Raw genomic sequence first — 14364 nt, forward strand, 5'->3', positions numbered from 1 at the left:
CCCCCCTCCCCTCCCCCTTCGACAACAACCCTAACACGACACAGCTCTTCGCTGGCGCAATCATGTACGACTCCACCAACATCGCCCAAACCCTGGTTACCTACAACGCCGCCTACCAAACCCTCCTCGACACCGACACCCCTCCTCCCCAACTAACTGTCCAACAAATCGCCTTCAACTCCCCCCACGGCCGCATCTTCGGAGTCATCTTCACCTGGAGCGGTCCCGACCTAGAGGAAGGACACCGCTGGAGCGAGAAAATCGCCTCCCTTGCCCCGGTCATTATGAATACTGTCGCCCCTACGACTATCCCCGAGTGGTTCGCGGGGAATGGAGCCCTGGTTCCGAAATCGATGTATGGAGCGCCCGCGACGTATAATGTGCGGAGGATTACGACTGCGTTGGCGGAGGTGATTGGGCGGTATTTGGAGATTATGCCGGATAATCCGGGGACGATGTTATCGATTCATCAGGCGAGGGGGGTGGCCGTCGGGGAGGAGGGGCGGTCGGTCTTTGCGGCCAGGGAGCCCCATTATATGTTGGAGATTGTGGGCTTCGTGACGGGGGAGACCGGGAGAGAAGGGTCGGAGGACTGGGCGGAGGGTATGGCGAGGGAGGTGAGGGAGTTGGATGAGGGGAATTTGTTGTCGACGGCGTATCTCTCGTTGATGAAGACGGAGGGGGTGGATGCGGAGGAGGTGCTGAAGCGGGCGTATGGGGAGAAGGCGGGCTTGGTGAGGCAGTTGAAAAGGAGGGTTGATCCGGAGAATGTCTTTGCCTTGACGGTGCCGCGGTTGAAGTAGATGCTTGCTCGAAGATGCAGGTTTGTGTGTGGAGTGAATGATATACTATCATTCGAGGGAGTATTGTGGAGAGGCCAGATGCTTAAATCGAAGGGTCATCAGACTTAGTTATGGGGATCTAACAGAGAACATCTTATTGATTCACTACCGTCACAAAGACGCATAGTCCTGACTTGGCTCTGCGCCGGTACTGGCATCTTGATTAATATAATCATCACATCCGTCTATTACTGCCCATCACGAACGCCAGATGCATGCATGATGATCAAGTATCCAACACATCCGCAATCGCCCCCAGTGCATCCCCAATCCGTCTCACTATATCAAACACATGAATCCCACTCGAGATCTCTGCCCACAGTCGCGCCGTCGTCGCCGCCAACCGCATGATATTCTCCGCCTCGTTGGCACCCGCCTCCAATTCGTCCTGGAGGTGCGTCTCTTGCACTAAATACCGCGCCATCGTGAGCAGTTTCTGCTCGTCGGCGCGGAGACACCCCATCCCTCCCGCTGCCACGGCAGTCGAAAGCGTCTGCATCCACCGCATGAGGAGAAAGGCACATTCGATGTGGCAGATCGAGTGCTGCACGCTCCAGTGGAGGGTTTGGGTCCGGGCAACATACGGAATCCCCACGCGCACCGGGATGCTGAGGGCGTGGATGCATTGTAGGATGGCGCGGTCGAGGGACGGCGAACGGGTGAGCTGGTCCAGAGGGGCGTCCCGGATAAGGGAAGCGATGCGGGTGGAGTCGCTGGAGAGGAGTTCGTGGCAGAGCCCCGAGTGGCAGTTCAGTCGGATGTAAGCTAGTCGAAGCAGCGCGGTGGCGTTGAATCCGAGGGGCCCTTTCGGCGAGTACGGATCCAGGGTGGATTCCCAGGTCGCTTCCCACGAGCACTGCCAGCACTTGAGGGCCGTTTCGATGGTTTCCAGCACCGGAGGCCGTATCGAGGACCCGGCTTGACGTTCAAAGTAGATGCGCTGGACCAGACCGTGGATGAGGAGGTAGTTGGAAAACGGTGCGATGAGGCCGTCGGTCGTAATGTCTTGTCCGTGGAAGAGTTTGTTGAGGGTGGCTGTGAATGGGCGTTCTTGCAGGTTGGACACGGCGCAATGACGCTCCCACGCGGCGGATGAAGCGGCCTTCCATTCCGCCTCGCAGGATGGCAGGCAGAGAGCGACTTCGCTCGTCAGGATCTGCGGCGGGACATTAAAATAAATCGAGTGGAGGTTGAACAGGATGTATGCCACCAGCAAGGTGCGCCGTCGCTGTTGGTGTGCTACCCACTCCAGCCAGCTCAGATTCCCCCGGTCGCAATGATCCGTCTCCTGGATCCCCAGTCCCCGCACGAGGGCCGCCAGCTGACTGCTCATTGCCAGGCTGTCCGGCACTAGGACTTCATCACTCCAGGCACTCATTGCCATGAGCACGATCAGGGCCTGTGTGCGTTGCAGCTGGACGGTAGCCTCCCGGTCAACGGCAGGACTTTTAGCAGGGGTGCCAGGTTCGTGCGAGTTTCCGGAATAACGAGAGGCAGACTTCACAGATGGGGGTGACCGGCGTGCTAGTTGACCGACCAGAGTCCGACGGCGATCGTGGGCATTGTGGTCCATCAGCGACCGTGCAGCAATCCATAACTGGTGGCCCTTGTGGTGCTCGAAACGCTGCAACGCACCAACTGCTGCCAGCGACAGGAGCAGCTCCAGCTCAATGGCCTCCGGGCGGAATGTGGGAACATGGAGGAACGGCAGATGGTCATGGAATCCTCGGAAGTAGCCTTCTAGATAGCGGACGAGGGCACACCGGGATGGTAGCGAAAAGTCTACCAAAGCTGACTTCTTTTCAGCGACCTTTTCCATGATTCTTTTGTAGGCTTGAGCGGACACTGCCCACGCGCACCCGGCGGTGTCAAGTTGTGCCTCGAGTCCGGTCTTGTGAAGCTGGTCGTCCATAGACGGTATCCGCCGTTGCGTTTGGTTCTGCGGGGCAACGAGATACCCAGGATAGTCCGCTACCTCGTCCTCGAAGCGACTGGGCCCATGCGGTCCGGCTGGCGTTGGAGGCTGCCATAGGGGCTGAGGGTCTGGTTGCCTCTGTGCGGGAAACTGCTCCAGGAGATGGGAGAGGGAGATGTCTGTGTCTAAGAACTGCGAGGGGATGAAGTCGGGGAACGAAAACGCAAAGTTATCACATAGGAGGTCTGGACCGAGAGGCACCCCCGACAGGCCCACCGGAGCGTATTGATCGATAGTGGGGAGCGGGTGTGATCTGTCGAACACTTGAGGACTACAGTCTGGTAACTGCGTCGGAGAGGGCAAGACCGGTGCGGAGATGCCCTGAGTTCCGAGGCTGGCGGATGCGTGTAGGATTGACTGGCCGGGGTGTAGTTGACTGGTCGAAAAAGAGCTAGATTGTGGATTCGAGGCCAGCCTCCCTGCGGGCGCTTCTACCCTGGAATCACAACGTGACAGTCGGACATGGCGACTGAGGAGGTCCCTGCGATGCCTTAGTTTAGTGATGAAGAGAGATGGCACTACTTACTGCCTGGAAAAAGACCGACCACAAGGACATGTAAACGGCTTCTCCTGGGTGTCTGAGAACAGTCAGGCTTATATAACAAGGCCATGGGTGACGGCATGGAACTTACGGGTCCGTTCATGTCGCTGCAGGTGCTCCAACCGTCGGAAATCTTTTCCACAGAACTGACAGGGCGGGACGTGTGATTTAGGCCTTCCTCTCGCCATGGCGACGGTGGATGGATATGATGATGGGGATGCCAGGAATTGGGGAAGAATTGGGGGAGGAAATCGGAGAAGAAATCGGGGAAGGAATCGAAGATTAGTCAGCGGCCAACCACACTCACCAGGAATATAGCTTCAGATCTGCTGCGTTGTCTGGCATCGTTCTACCACTGTTCCGTCTTACTTTGCATCACTGTCATGGTGCAGCACTGTGGTCGTAACTGAGATATGGATCGGTTGAGCTCAGCACAGCTGATTCTTCCAAGTACGGCTCATCACTCCGATCGTGAGCATTGTTTAATGTCTACATGGGATGGCCCCAACATGCCAACTATCGGTGCCTTAGAATCCACACGTATCTTCGGCCATAGTGGTAACTTCCAGTCCATCAATATCTACACGATAATCTAACTATTGGAAGAAATCATGTTCATCCGGACTTTGTTTCCATATGTTGGAGAAGAAAGTCTGCATCAATTTCTACCCCAACCCCGGATCACAACCATTTCACGCAACTGCAATCGAACACTCTGGAATTCTAATTTATGAATAGCGATGCTAAATCTACTATCAGAGAGCTCCATCACGCGACGTCATCGAGGACATACAGTTGGGGTAAATTACTTGACTGCCCGCATATATATTCGACCCGTTCCCCGTCTATCAAACTGTCAACCGTGTTGAACCACATCCATTATTCTAATCAAACTACTCCGTACTAAGCACTGCAACATGTCTTCCCAAACCGTCCTCCATCTCCCCTCCCGCGAGTCCTGGACCAATCTCACGGAATCCCAAGAACCCATCCCAACCGCCGGCAAGCACGAAGTTCTCATCAAAATCCGCAGCGTGGCCCTCAACTTCCGGGACATCGCCATCTCCACCGGCCATTATCCCTTCCCCGTCAAAGAGCAAGTCGTGCCGGGCTCCGATGCAGCAGGTGACATTGTTAATGTGGGTGAAGGGGTGTCCGATCTGCAGGAAGGTGACAAGGTCATGGTGGCTTTTGATCTAGCGACCATGTACGGCCCCATCAAGGGGTGGGCAAACAGCTTGGGTGGACCGGTTGATGGGGTCTTGAGGGAGTATATTGTTGTTCCGGCGCAGGCGGTGGTGAAGATTCCGGAATCGTCGTCGCTGAGTTATGCGCAGTGGGCGAGTGTGGTGTGTACGGGGGCTACGGCGTGGAATGCTCTCTATGGGAATCTGCCACTGAGGCCGGGTCATTCTGTTCTGTTCCTGGGTATGTTCCGAGTGACTAATAAGTCCTGATTTAGACCCAGCGCAGCTAATTGAGGAATAGGAACTGGCGGAGTGTCCATCACTGGCCTAGTTCTCGCTAAAGCGGCGGGTGCTACCACGATCATTACGTCCTCGTCTGATGAGAAGCTCAGACTGGTCAAGGAGAAGTACGGCGTTGACCATACCATCAACTACCAGACCACCCCTAATTGGGCTGCCGAGGTGCAGAAAATCACGAACGGAAAGGGAGTGGACTACATCCTGGAAACCTGTGGCGCGGGTACCATCCAGCAATCCATCGACGCCATCGCGTATGGTGGTATCATCTCGGTGATTGGCTTCCTCGCAGAGACATCTCAGGAGGAAATGCCCAATGTGGCGGCACTGGTGATTGGCAAGGGGGCTGTGGTCCGGGGCATCATGATCGGTTCCAAGCAGCTGTTGGAAGAGGCCGTGCGCTTCATCGGGGCAAGAGACCTCCCGGTGCCGGTGGAGAAGACGTTCCAGTTTCGTCGGGATCAGGTGGTCGAGGCATACGAGTATCTGGCTAGTGGGCAGCATGTTGGCAAGGTCTGCATTGAGTTCTGACGGATGGGTGTATATGTTTGATGAAGCGTTGATGGTATATCACACATCATAGACATATCCTAGATGCACTACTTCATTGGATGCTGTTCTCTAGGTCGCTATACTCGATCCTCGCGAACCATATTCCGATAAGGATTGGTGGGATCCTGTTCCTCCTCCTCAGCCGATGGAATAGTCTTCCGCACCCGACAAGGATTGCCCACGGCAACAGAGAATGGAGGAATGTCCTTGGTGACGACGGATCCGGCTCCGATGGTGCAGCCCTCGCCGATGGTTACTCCCGGCAAGATGACGACGTTGCCACCGATCCAGCAATCGTCGCCGATCCGGACTGGATGGCCGAACTCGACAAACTTACGTCGCGAGAGCACGCTGACATCATGACCGGCTGTGAAGATGCTGACGTTGGGACCGAACTGGACGCGGTCACCGATGATGATCAAACTGGTGTCGAGGGCAGTGAAGCTGGTCTGGTCAGAGTGGACCTGTCACAGAAAGGCATGGAGTGATGACTGACTTGAAGTTGAAGAAGCAATCCCGTCCGATGACAATGTTACACCCGTAGTCCGGGTTGAACGGGGGTTCCACGAAGGTGCCCGCGCCGACTTGGCCCACCACCTTTTGCAGCAGCTCGAAGCGAACGTCGACGATCTTCTCGTACGACACCGATTTGGCGTCGAGGTTGTTGTAGTCCTGAGCGACGCCGCGGGCCCGATGGCGGGCTTCCATCAACTTGGGGATGTTAGGGTTATACCTAGGGTTGTTATCACCGGACAATCAAATCTCTCCAGCACCAAGGGGGCATTACTGACAGCATTCCGGAAATCATGCGCTCGTATTCCTCGCACAGAGGAACATGGTTCAGACCGCGAGCGATCTCAATGATCTCCGGGCGCTTTTCAGTGGCTGCGGCAGACATGGTGGGATGCAATGTGGTATCGGGGAAGATGATGCTGGTTGGAAAGGAGAAGAATCGGAAAGTGCGGGGGCGCTGATGGACGGCGCTGCCCGCGTGTCCGAACCGCGGAGAATTGACCGGGCCGACACAGAACAAGCATGGCGGTAACAAGGGGAGCTTGGGGTGTGAAGAGGAATTGATACGCCTATAACAGCGAGCCAACTAGTGCGGTGAGGGGAAGAAACAGATGAAGGGGGGGGGGTAGATACTGGAACAGAAACTGATAAGCTTGGCCATGCATCCTTTCCTGCCTAATACTTGAAAGACTGCGCTGATCCTAGTCGTCTCCTCAAAGATCATTGCCGATGATTGTTTTCTTCGGATGACAAGCAGCAGGCCCCTAAGCCCTACCACTCCGTCATGATACTGCAACTCATTTGCCCGGGTTATCTCTTCCTGTAGACGGTAGCTAGATCGCAATAACTATATTGAAAAATGCGCACAGTTGATGGGCGTAATTCGGGAACACCCCACCGGCTAACCTGGCATCAGCGTCATCCATCAGCAAGAATATCATGATTGATGGCCCCCATCCATCAATCCAAGTCTTACCTTTTAGTTTCTCTAGCCTCGGTCGCAATTGACAAGTTACCCCACCATGGTCAGACCCCGCTGTCAACCTCAACCACTCCCTCCTAGAAAACGCCCGCACATCCCGCCGTAACACCCTCCAGCATCACTAAATTCCACCATGTCCTCCCCCACAAGAACCACTACCAACAATCATTCTCGTCCACGGCGCCTGGCACGCCCCCGCCGCCTACCAGCCCTTCATTTCCGTCCTCGAATCCCACGGCTTCACCGTCCATGCCCCCCTCCTCCCCAGCTGCGCTCACTCCCTCACCTCCACCCAAACCCAACTACCCTCTCTCCCCGACGATGTCACCTGCATACGCAACCTCATCACCACCCTCACCAACCAAGGCCACCGCATCCTCATGCTCCTGCACTCCTACGGCGGCATCGTCGGCACCGACGCCATCACTCGCGATCTGACCTACCCGGATCGCCAATCCCGTGGTCAACCCGGCGGAGTCCTCCACCCCACCTATCTCTACGCTAATATGCTTCTCCCGGGGGGGGGGGGGGGGAGTATCAGGAAAACGGTCCAAGACGCAGGCATGGATCATCTCTGGGGAGAGTTCATCATCAATGGGTCGGATGGATTGACATTTTTCGAGGGATCCCATCGCGCAGTTGTTTAATACGGTTGAGACGAAAGAGGCGGAGGAGGCAGTGAGGCATCTGGTGCGGTTTCCGTATGAGGCGTGTACGGCGGAGTCGGTGGGGGAGGCGTGGAGGTATATTCCTGTGACGTATGTGTTTACGGAGCGGGATTATACGGTGCCCAAGGAGTGGCAGGATCGGATGGTGCAGAAGGTCAGGGGGGCAGGGGGCCGATGTGAAGACCCTGGTGTTGGATTCGTGTCATTCGCCGTTTTTGTCGAGGAAGGGGGACTTGCTGCAGGTGGTGCTGGATGCAGCGGGTGATGAGAGGAATGAGAAGTGAGGTGGCTGGTGGACGACGCAGAATGAAGCAGCAAGCATTGGCCTGGCCTGCTGCTGGGAAAATAATTCATGGCTTGAGTCTTCTGTGCAAATATGCGACGTTTCGATCGGATCACCGCAATGCTTGACTGAAATAGTTGGGACGCATCTACACGGGTCTAGATCTAACAATCAGTCATATCCGTGGTCAAAGCACACTGCAGGTTTCATCGATGCTCTCTCAAAGGTCTAAAGTACATTACCAGGGCAGAGATATTGCCCCATCCTTTCAGCGAGATATAGTTGTACACATTCTGGAATGATTCCAACCGCCTGATATGTCTGTCCAGCAACCAGTCGCTCATGCTAAAGCCCCCATCCCAGCCACAGCTGCAACCACCAGCACCACTGCACTCAGACTGAATGTGACAGTTGTGCCACCGGAGGTAGATGTTGCGGTGGAGGCAGAGCTACTGCGGGTAGCCGAGGAAGTGATGGTCGCCCGAGTGCCGGTATTCGTTGTTGACTATGAAGCACGTGATATTAGCTTTCATTCTCAAAGTAACCACGGCTCTTCTAGCAGGGAACATACGTAGTTGGACGCCGCAGTGGAAGTCGCTGCAGCGCCGGTGGCAGAAGAAGCGCTGGGCGTAGCACTATCGCCGCATGCCTCGGCCGCAGACGCCACGTCGTCCCCATAGTACTGCCAGATGTTGTAGGTCAGGGCACACTTGAGACAGGCGCTCAACTCGGATTTGTATGTCGAGTTTGAGCAGTAACTGTCGTGGTCGCTGTCTTGGGAGATAAGGATTACACCACCTGTGAGGGTTAGTCGGATGCATGAGGCAGATCGTTGATAGCACTAGAGTAGGCAGCTGGGGTTCTGTGGGATTCCGATAGCCAAACGCTGCGGAAAACAATTATACGTACCGCAATTCGCGTGGCATTCATACAGTGGACTGCCAGGCTCTATCGACTCTCTCCTCAGCATCGGAAAGGCATCGGGGAAGCCCAATGCCAAGCTGGATGTGACCAGTGCTGCAACAGCAGCTAGGAGGAGCATAATCCGTTGCATCTTGCAACTGACAGAGCACAGACTTCTCGGTCAATGAATGGAAGGTATGAACAGGAATTTGCAGGGCCCAGGCGGCGATTGTTGAAAGGGGCAGGGGAGTGATTGGCTATCTGCAAAGATCGTCGAGGTGGATCAATGTGATTGGGACTTGTCGGCGAGACGGGTACTGTCATGTTTTATGTCTGGCGGTATATCACTCGGTCTATCTCACCGAATGCAATCCATCCTCCTATCGTCCAAGCATCGGCTTGTCCATCACCGGCAACTTCCCGAGTTCTGTCAGGCCACTGACATTCTATTGTTGCCAGTCAACCGGGACATTCGGCCAGCCGGCAGTCTTTGCACGCTAGCGTATATTCCTTCTAAGTTCTGTCCATGGTCGACTTGCCGTGGCGTGTTTAGCGCGGTGGCTAGACTAGGTGCTATGGCTGCATGGGAAGGAGGAGATGCCCGGTATACTAGGGAGACAGCGAGGTGGCCCTTGCGAAGAGTCTAATAAATTAATCGCGCAAGGTGCAATGGATGGTAGACCGGTGAGCCTTCTACCCCGTGACTACTGGCGTTATATCGGAACCGCCGACCTACATCATATCTTCTCTTCGACTGGCTCAATTTGTCGGGCATGGGCATCAGCAGGTCCGGTTATCGGACGTAAGCCCACTTTCGGCCTGAACTGCCAGTCCAGGTAGGAACGTATAGTGGAGTAGAGTCCCGGGTAAAACATTTTGGCGGCATCCTGGTCAAAGCTTTGTCGTTCGAGTCAGAGTGGATTCGAGTGACAGAACTTATCTGATCCGAGGGACAACACCAACAGTAGAGCTAGACCGCGGGATATGTCGTCACATGGTCAAGGGACAAATCCACTAAACGGAAAAAACTCTGGATGCCAAGAGTCCCAGACGGAGTCCCTCTTCGGCTTCGGGGCGATTGTACGAAGAAAGGAATCAGGCCCTTGTTGTCATCGAGTCATGGTCAAAGGACCGGCGGCTTGGCAGGAAATAATCCATTGGCAGCAAGATTTTCGTGGGTGAGTCGGGGTCCTCAGGGTTTTGGACCCACATGGTACCTTATCCGATGAAGGGGCAGGTCCGTAGCTTTCACCAGCTGCCGTAGGACGTAGTTGGCCCCTACGTCAATGCCAAAGCAGAACATTTCAACCATCTTTATGTGAGTGCGCCGGATGACTTTGTCAATCACATTAACAGAGAATTCGGCTCTAGTTTCAGAAATTGCCATCGAGGTGGGTGAGCAGGAGCCGGATTGGCCCGCGGTGGAGCCCACATCTTATCAATCTGATATGATCTGATGCCGGGAATTGCCCCTTCCGGTTGGCGCTGCTGGTGCAGCCAGGGAAGGAGGGGCATCGACCTGTCTTCTTCTCCATTCCAGAAGCAGTCTAGTTTCCGGTGATTGAGAACTTAGCCCACCGTTAGTGGGCGGCAGCCTACCACTTCTCTCCGGAGGAGCTCGCGTGCTTCTCGAACTGGATGCTTTGTGGACATTTCGAGCCCGAGTGGATAGTATCACATGCCAGTTTCTTCCAACGGCTAGCCTGATTGGACTGAGCACAGGTATGTCTCGAGACCGGACATAGAGCATTGTGGTGGCAGGATTCAATGAATGCCTAGAGCTAAACTGCCTGCTGTGAGGCCGGTATATAAGAGCGGACATTTCAGCGATGGACAAAACAGGTTGGGATCATCTCAGTTCATTCTCTTTGTCCGTCAGCAAGGCCAAAGCTCAGTGCAAGGCATATCAGTGTTATTACCTCTATCACAACCCACTTCCCTTTTCCGAACACGATGTCTCCGATTACACTTCTCACTGGCGTGCTGGCTACGGCTAGCATCATGGCAACCGGTGTATATGCCGTCGAAGCCACTGACATGGGGGCTGCCGCTTTCTTGTGGCCACCGGACAGAGCTTGGACAGCCACTTGGGATACCACGTCTCCTTGCGGTTCCTCCGCGGGTGTCGGGAATCGAACGGAGTTCCCTTTGAGTAAGTGGCTTGTGATCCAAATACCTGTGTTGCATGATCGTTGACCTGACTCTTCCCTTGCAGCGGACGGTTCTGTTGCCATTGTCCTTCAGACGGAATCATACTCGGTCAACCTGGCCATCTCGTATGATGATAGTGCGTCCTAACCAGTATCCGTCTTTGTTCCATATACTAACATCCAGGCAGATCCCACGAGTAATGCCGATTTTGTCACCACCGTGTCTGGGAAGAGCTTCCCCGATGTGGAGCCTGGCCACGAGTGTTACTCCGTCCCCAACCCGCCGTCCAACATCACCTCCGGAGCCAACGCCACTCTCCAGTTGAAGTATGTTTCTGACTTTGACAATGACGGCAACGAGACCTACTATGCCTGCGCGGACATCGTCTATGTGCCCTACAGCTCCTTTACCACCGATATTCCCTGCTTCAACGTGTCAGAGGCCGACACGACCAGCTCCTCCTCGTCTTCATCATCGACATCGAGTAGCAGTTCAAGCAGCAGCTCCGGAAGGTCACATGGTCTGTCTGGAGGGGATATTGCAGGAATCGTGGTAGGTAGTGTTGCCGGTGCTGTTTTGCTCGGTGCGGCAGCCTTCTTCCTGGGTCGCTACTGGCAGAAGAAGGTGCAACGAGAACACGCAGTTGCCATGAACATGATGAACCCGGTTCAGAAGACATGGTCGGCTGAAACGGCAGGACGGCAACAGCAGGCATGATTTACGGGCATGACAAGAATAATGTATGGCGATGTAACGGTATTTTAGTCCGGTAGTTTCACTGGGGATTTCCAGAGCATAGGATGATAAATGATGAATGTTCTTTTCGTATTTCCGGACACTTGACGTGTTACTCGAGACTTGATCGATAGTGCTTCCGCATCTATACTGCACAACACCCTATCATATGACTGGAGATGTTCGTATGTGTTGTTTTGTCGAAGCGCGTCGCCGCCCGTCCCATAACTCAAGTCTGGAGAGCATGTCGGTCGGACAATGAAAGGGATGAACTCATCATCAAACATCCACAAGGCAGTACATCCCCCGAGAAGAGCCATTACTAGCGAAGGATGAATATGCTGAAGCAATTCATGTCATCTTGATTCATCTGGCAGATGACTGACACTATTCCAGCCAGCTCAGGCCTCCCCGACTTAATGATTTTAGCACCTTTGCCGAAGACACTGTGATCTGCTCGCCCCTGGCAATATGGGAGATCGAATACATCATGGAAGCAGCACTTTGGGGGCTGCAAGAAATATTACACAAGCAAGGTCTGGTACATGGTGGTGAGCTTATATATATTTATGGGACGGATGGGGTAGAGCTGCTGGGCCTTAGACTTTGGAACAGAGAGTGTCGTAATCAATGGCTCCGACCATGATGATGGCAATGAAGATCAAACAGTCCTAGCCACGATTACTGTGAATATATCTGATATCAGCTCTGGTAAGGTATTGATACGCAACCACATTCACCATACTACCAACTCTCCGACAGTCCTATCCCCTAATTGTGGCGTTGTGATGTCAAGCCTCGAGGTTTACTTCATGAAACCCTGGACCAGCGCCATTGATATTTGGGCCTGGGCATGGTGGTCAGTTCGGATTCTTGACAGGCATCAATTACCTCTGACCAGACTTTGTCGCATCAGGATATTCATCTCATCTCAGCTCAAAGTACCCTCTCCGCACCGGAGCTTACGACCCCGTCATCAAAAATACGACCCTCGGACAAAAGGTCAAGGTGGTCCAAGCTTCCCAGGATCATGACCTCAATATCCAGGAAATGGATACTTCCGGGGGTGTGATTTCTCGGGATTCAAGGAGGTGGATCTAGCATTGGACGGGCCGCTTGATTGCTCTAGGGGTTCCCGAGTACGATGTGGTGGCTCTCTACGCCGTTCCCGAGCCTGAGCCTACCAAGAGGATGACTGCGGAGGATGAGTTGTTTACAAGTCATGAAACAAATCTCTCCACGGAAATCGAGGATCGGTCACATGACTTTAATCGCGATCACCTGACCGGAACACCGCCTGCAACCGCGTCTTCCCCTCTTCCCCTTCCCCACTCCTCATCCGCTGAGGGTCGCCGTGAGATATGGCGACTGACCATGACGTCTCCTTTGACCATGACGTCTCCTTTGACCATGGTTGGGCATGCGTGCTCCCGACTGTTATCTCAGAATGTACCATTCATTGACTAGCCCCCTAGAGTTGCAGTTCCTTGGACTAACACTAATGCATGGGATGCTTAGACACCAAACACCTAGACGATCACCCGGGCGGCCGCCGGCCTAACATCCGATAAATACCAGGACGATCCGAGTCTAGACGACGTCGGGTACAGGGAACAACATGCCAGACAGGGACAAAAAAATTTGATAGACCGGGGTGAGAGTGCCAGCTGGCCAAGCCAACACCCTTTTACCTGAATACGAGCATGTTAGCAGGGGGTCGCAAGGCTGAGAAGCTAAGCTTCCTGGACAATGTTTAACAGTGGGCACAGCTTCTGGCAACCCCACCATTCAGAGGTCCCTCCAGCCATCCCGTGGTCACGACTCTCGTGCACTACTTCAATCTCAGACCTTCCGAGCCCCCGCGCAATCCCAATGGCTACCGTCGTCTTCGTCCCTGGGGGGCCTGGATCACTCCCGACTTATACCAGTCCTTTCTCAATGCCTGTACTGCCGCCGGTTATCCCGTCCACTATGCCGATTATCCCTCCCTCGATCCGGTCGATCCCACCGTGGCAGACTGCAAGACAGATACGGAGGTGATCAGGAAGATACTGCACAAATTGGTGGAAGAAGATGGTCGGGATTTTAACCTGATGATGCACTCTTACGCTGGTATGCCCGGAGCAGCGGCAGCATTGGGCTTGGCCAAGCCGCAGCGAGTGCAAGAGGGCAAGCCAGGTGGCGTCATTGGAATGGTGTTCCTCGCCGCCTTCTTGGTGCCAGAGGGATTGAGCTGTGCGGGCTTGCAGGGTGGGAACTTACCCCCTTGGATCCTGCTGGACAAGGTCAGTCGATGATGTAGTATCCCAGGGACGTGTACTGACTCGATGCAGCCGGCACCCAACCCCAATATTCCCGCAGACGCTGTCGCCAACTTCGCTTCGGATGTCGATCCAGCCCTGGTCAAAGACATCGGTGAAAAGATCAAGCCCCATTCCACGCTTGCGTTCAATTCACCCCAGCCGGCTCCTGCCTGGGCGGACCCCGCCTTTCAGGGCCGACTAGCCTTCATCGTTACCACTCGCGATCCCGCCGTCCCGAAAGAGGCACAGTATGGCATGATGGCTGCTACTCAGCAGCAGTGGATCGTCCAAGAGATGGAGTGCAGTCACTGTGCACCGTTCTTGGACCGGATCGAGGAAAGCGTCCGACTGGTCGGCGAGTGTGTCAAGGAGCTCAATGGCAACAGTACTTGCTAGTTCATCTATCTACGGTTTCTACTTGCCCAAGACAGC

At 54.5% G+C, this 14364-nt stretch overlaps 7 protein-coding genes across 7 annotated transcripts in view; 5 read left to right on the plus strand and 2 right to left on the minus strand.

Moving 5' to 3' along the window:
* BO80DRAFT_497409 (FAD-binding oxidoreductase) overlaps nt 1–976 on the plus strand; it is a 1764-nt gene extending 788 nt beyond the window's left edge. The window contains exon 2 of the mRNA XM_025724077.1: nt 45–976. Coding sequence (XP_025570243.1) covers nt 45–803 — 759 coding nt within the window. The 3' untranslated portion in view covers nt 804–976. The remainder of the gene's footprint in view (nt 1–44) is intronic.
* An 85-nt stretch (nt 977–1061) lies between these two features.
* On the minus strand, nt 1062–3554 carry BO80DRAFT_469027 (early growth response protein). Its single transcript, XM_025722975.1, has 3 exons — nt 3450–3554; nt 3344–3395; nt 1062–3298 (listed from the first exon to the last, which is right to left on the minus strand). Exons 1-3 carry the CDS (start codon nt 3544–3546, stop codon nt 1069–1071), a joined length of 2379 nt encoding a protein of 792 aa, XP_025570244.1. The 5' UTR covers nt 3547–3554; the 3' UTR covers nt 1062–1068.
* Nucleotides 3555–4275: 721 nt separating this feature from the next.
* On the plus strand, nt 4276–5373 carry BO80DRAFT_417988 (zinc-dependent alcohol dehydrogenase family protein; the record flags this gene model as incomplete). The annotated part of the gene is made up of 2 exons (XM_025718242.1): nt 4276–4786; nt 4847–5373. The coding sequence occupies 2 exons, from the start codon at nt 4276–4278 to the stop codon at nt 5371–5373; spliced, it is 1038 nt and encodes a 345-aa protein (XP_025570245.1).
* Nucleotides 5374–7047: 1674 nt separating this feature from the next.
* Nucleotides 7048–7822, plus strand: BO80DRAFT_367714 (alpha/beta hydrolase; the record flags this gene model as incomplete). Its single annotated transcript, XM_025716301.1, has 2 exons — nt 7048–7472; nt 7513–7822. Coding segments are annotated over 2 exons (735 nt in total), but the record flags the coding sequence as incomplete, so codon positions are not given.
* Nucleotides 7823–8180: 358 nt separating this feature from the next.
* Nucleotides 8181–8894, minus strand: BO80DRAFT_439032 (uncharacterized protein; the record flags this gene model as incomplete). The annotated part of the gene is made up of 3 exons (XM_025721065.1): nt 8181–8345; nt 8412–8638; nt 8750–8894. 3 exons carry the CDS (start codon nt 8892–8894, stop codon nt 8181–8183), a joined length of 537 nt encoding a protein of 178 aa, XP_025570247.1.
* A 1672-nt stretch (nt 8895–10566) lies between these two features.
* On the plus strand, nt 10567–11611 carry BO80DRAFT_417994 (copper acquisition factor BIM1-like domain-containing protein; the record flags this gene model as incomplete). The annotated part of the gene is made up of 4 exons (XM_025718243.1): nt 10567–10585; nt 10654–10895; nt 10959–11030; nt 11082–11611. Exons 2-4 carry the CDS (start codon nt 10697–10699, stop codon nt 11609–11611), a joined length of 801 nt encoding a protein of 266 aa, XP_025570248.1. The 5' UTR covers nt 10567–10585; nt 10654–10696.
* A 1068-nt stretch (nt 11612–12679) lies between these two features.
* Nucleotides 12680–14328, plus strand: BO80DRAFT_439034 (uncharacterized protein; the record flags this gene model as incomplete). Its single annotated transcript, XM_025721066.1, has 4 exons — nt 12680–12695; nt 12759–13078; nt 13390–13914; nt 13963–14328. 4 exons carry the CDS (start codon nt 12680–12682, stop codon nt 14326–14328), a joined length of 1227 nt encoding a protein of 408 aa, XP_025570249.1.
* Between the last annotated feature and the right edge of the window lie 36 nt (nt 14329–14364).

The sequence above is a fragment of the Aspergillus ibericus genome (genome assembly GCF_003184845.1).
Source record: "Aspergillus ibericus CBS 121593 unplaced genomic scaffold BO80scaffold_65, whole genome shotgun sequence".
NCBI lineage: Eukaryota > Fungi > Ascomycota > Eurotiomycetes > Eurotiales > Aspergillaceae > Aspergillus > Aspergillus ibericus.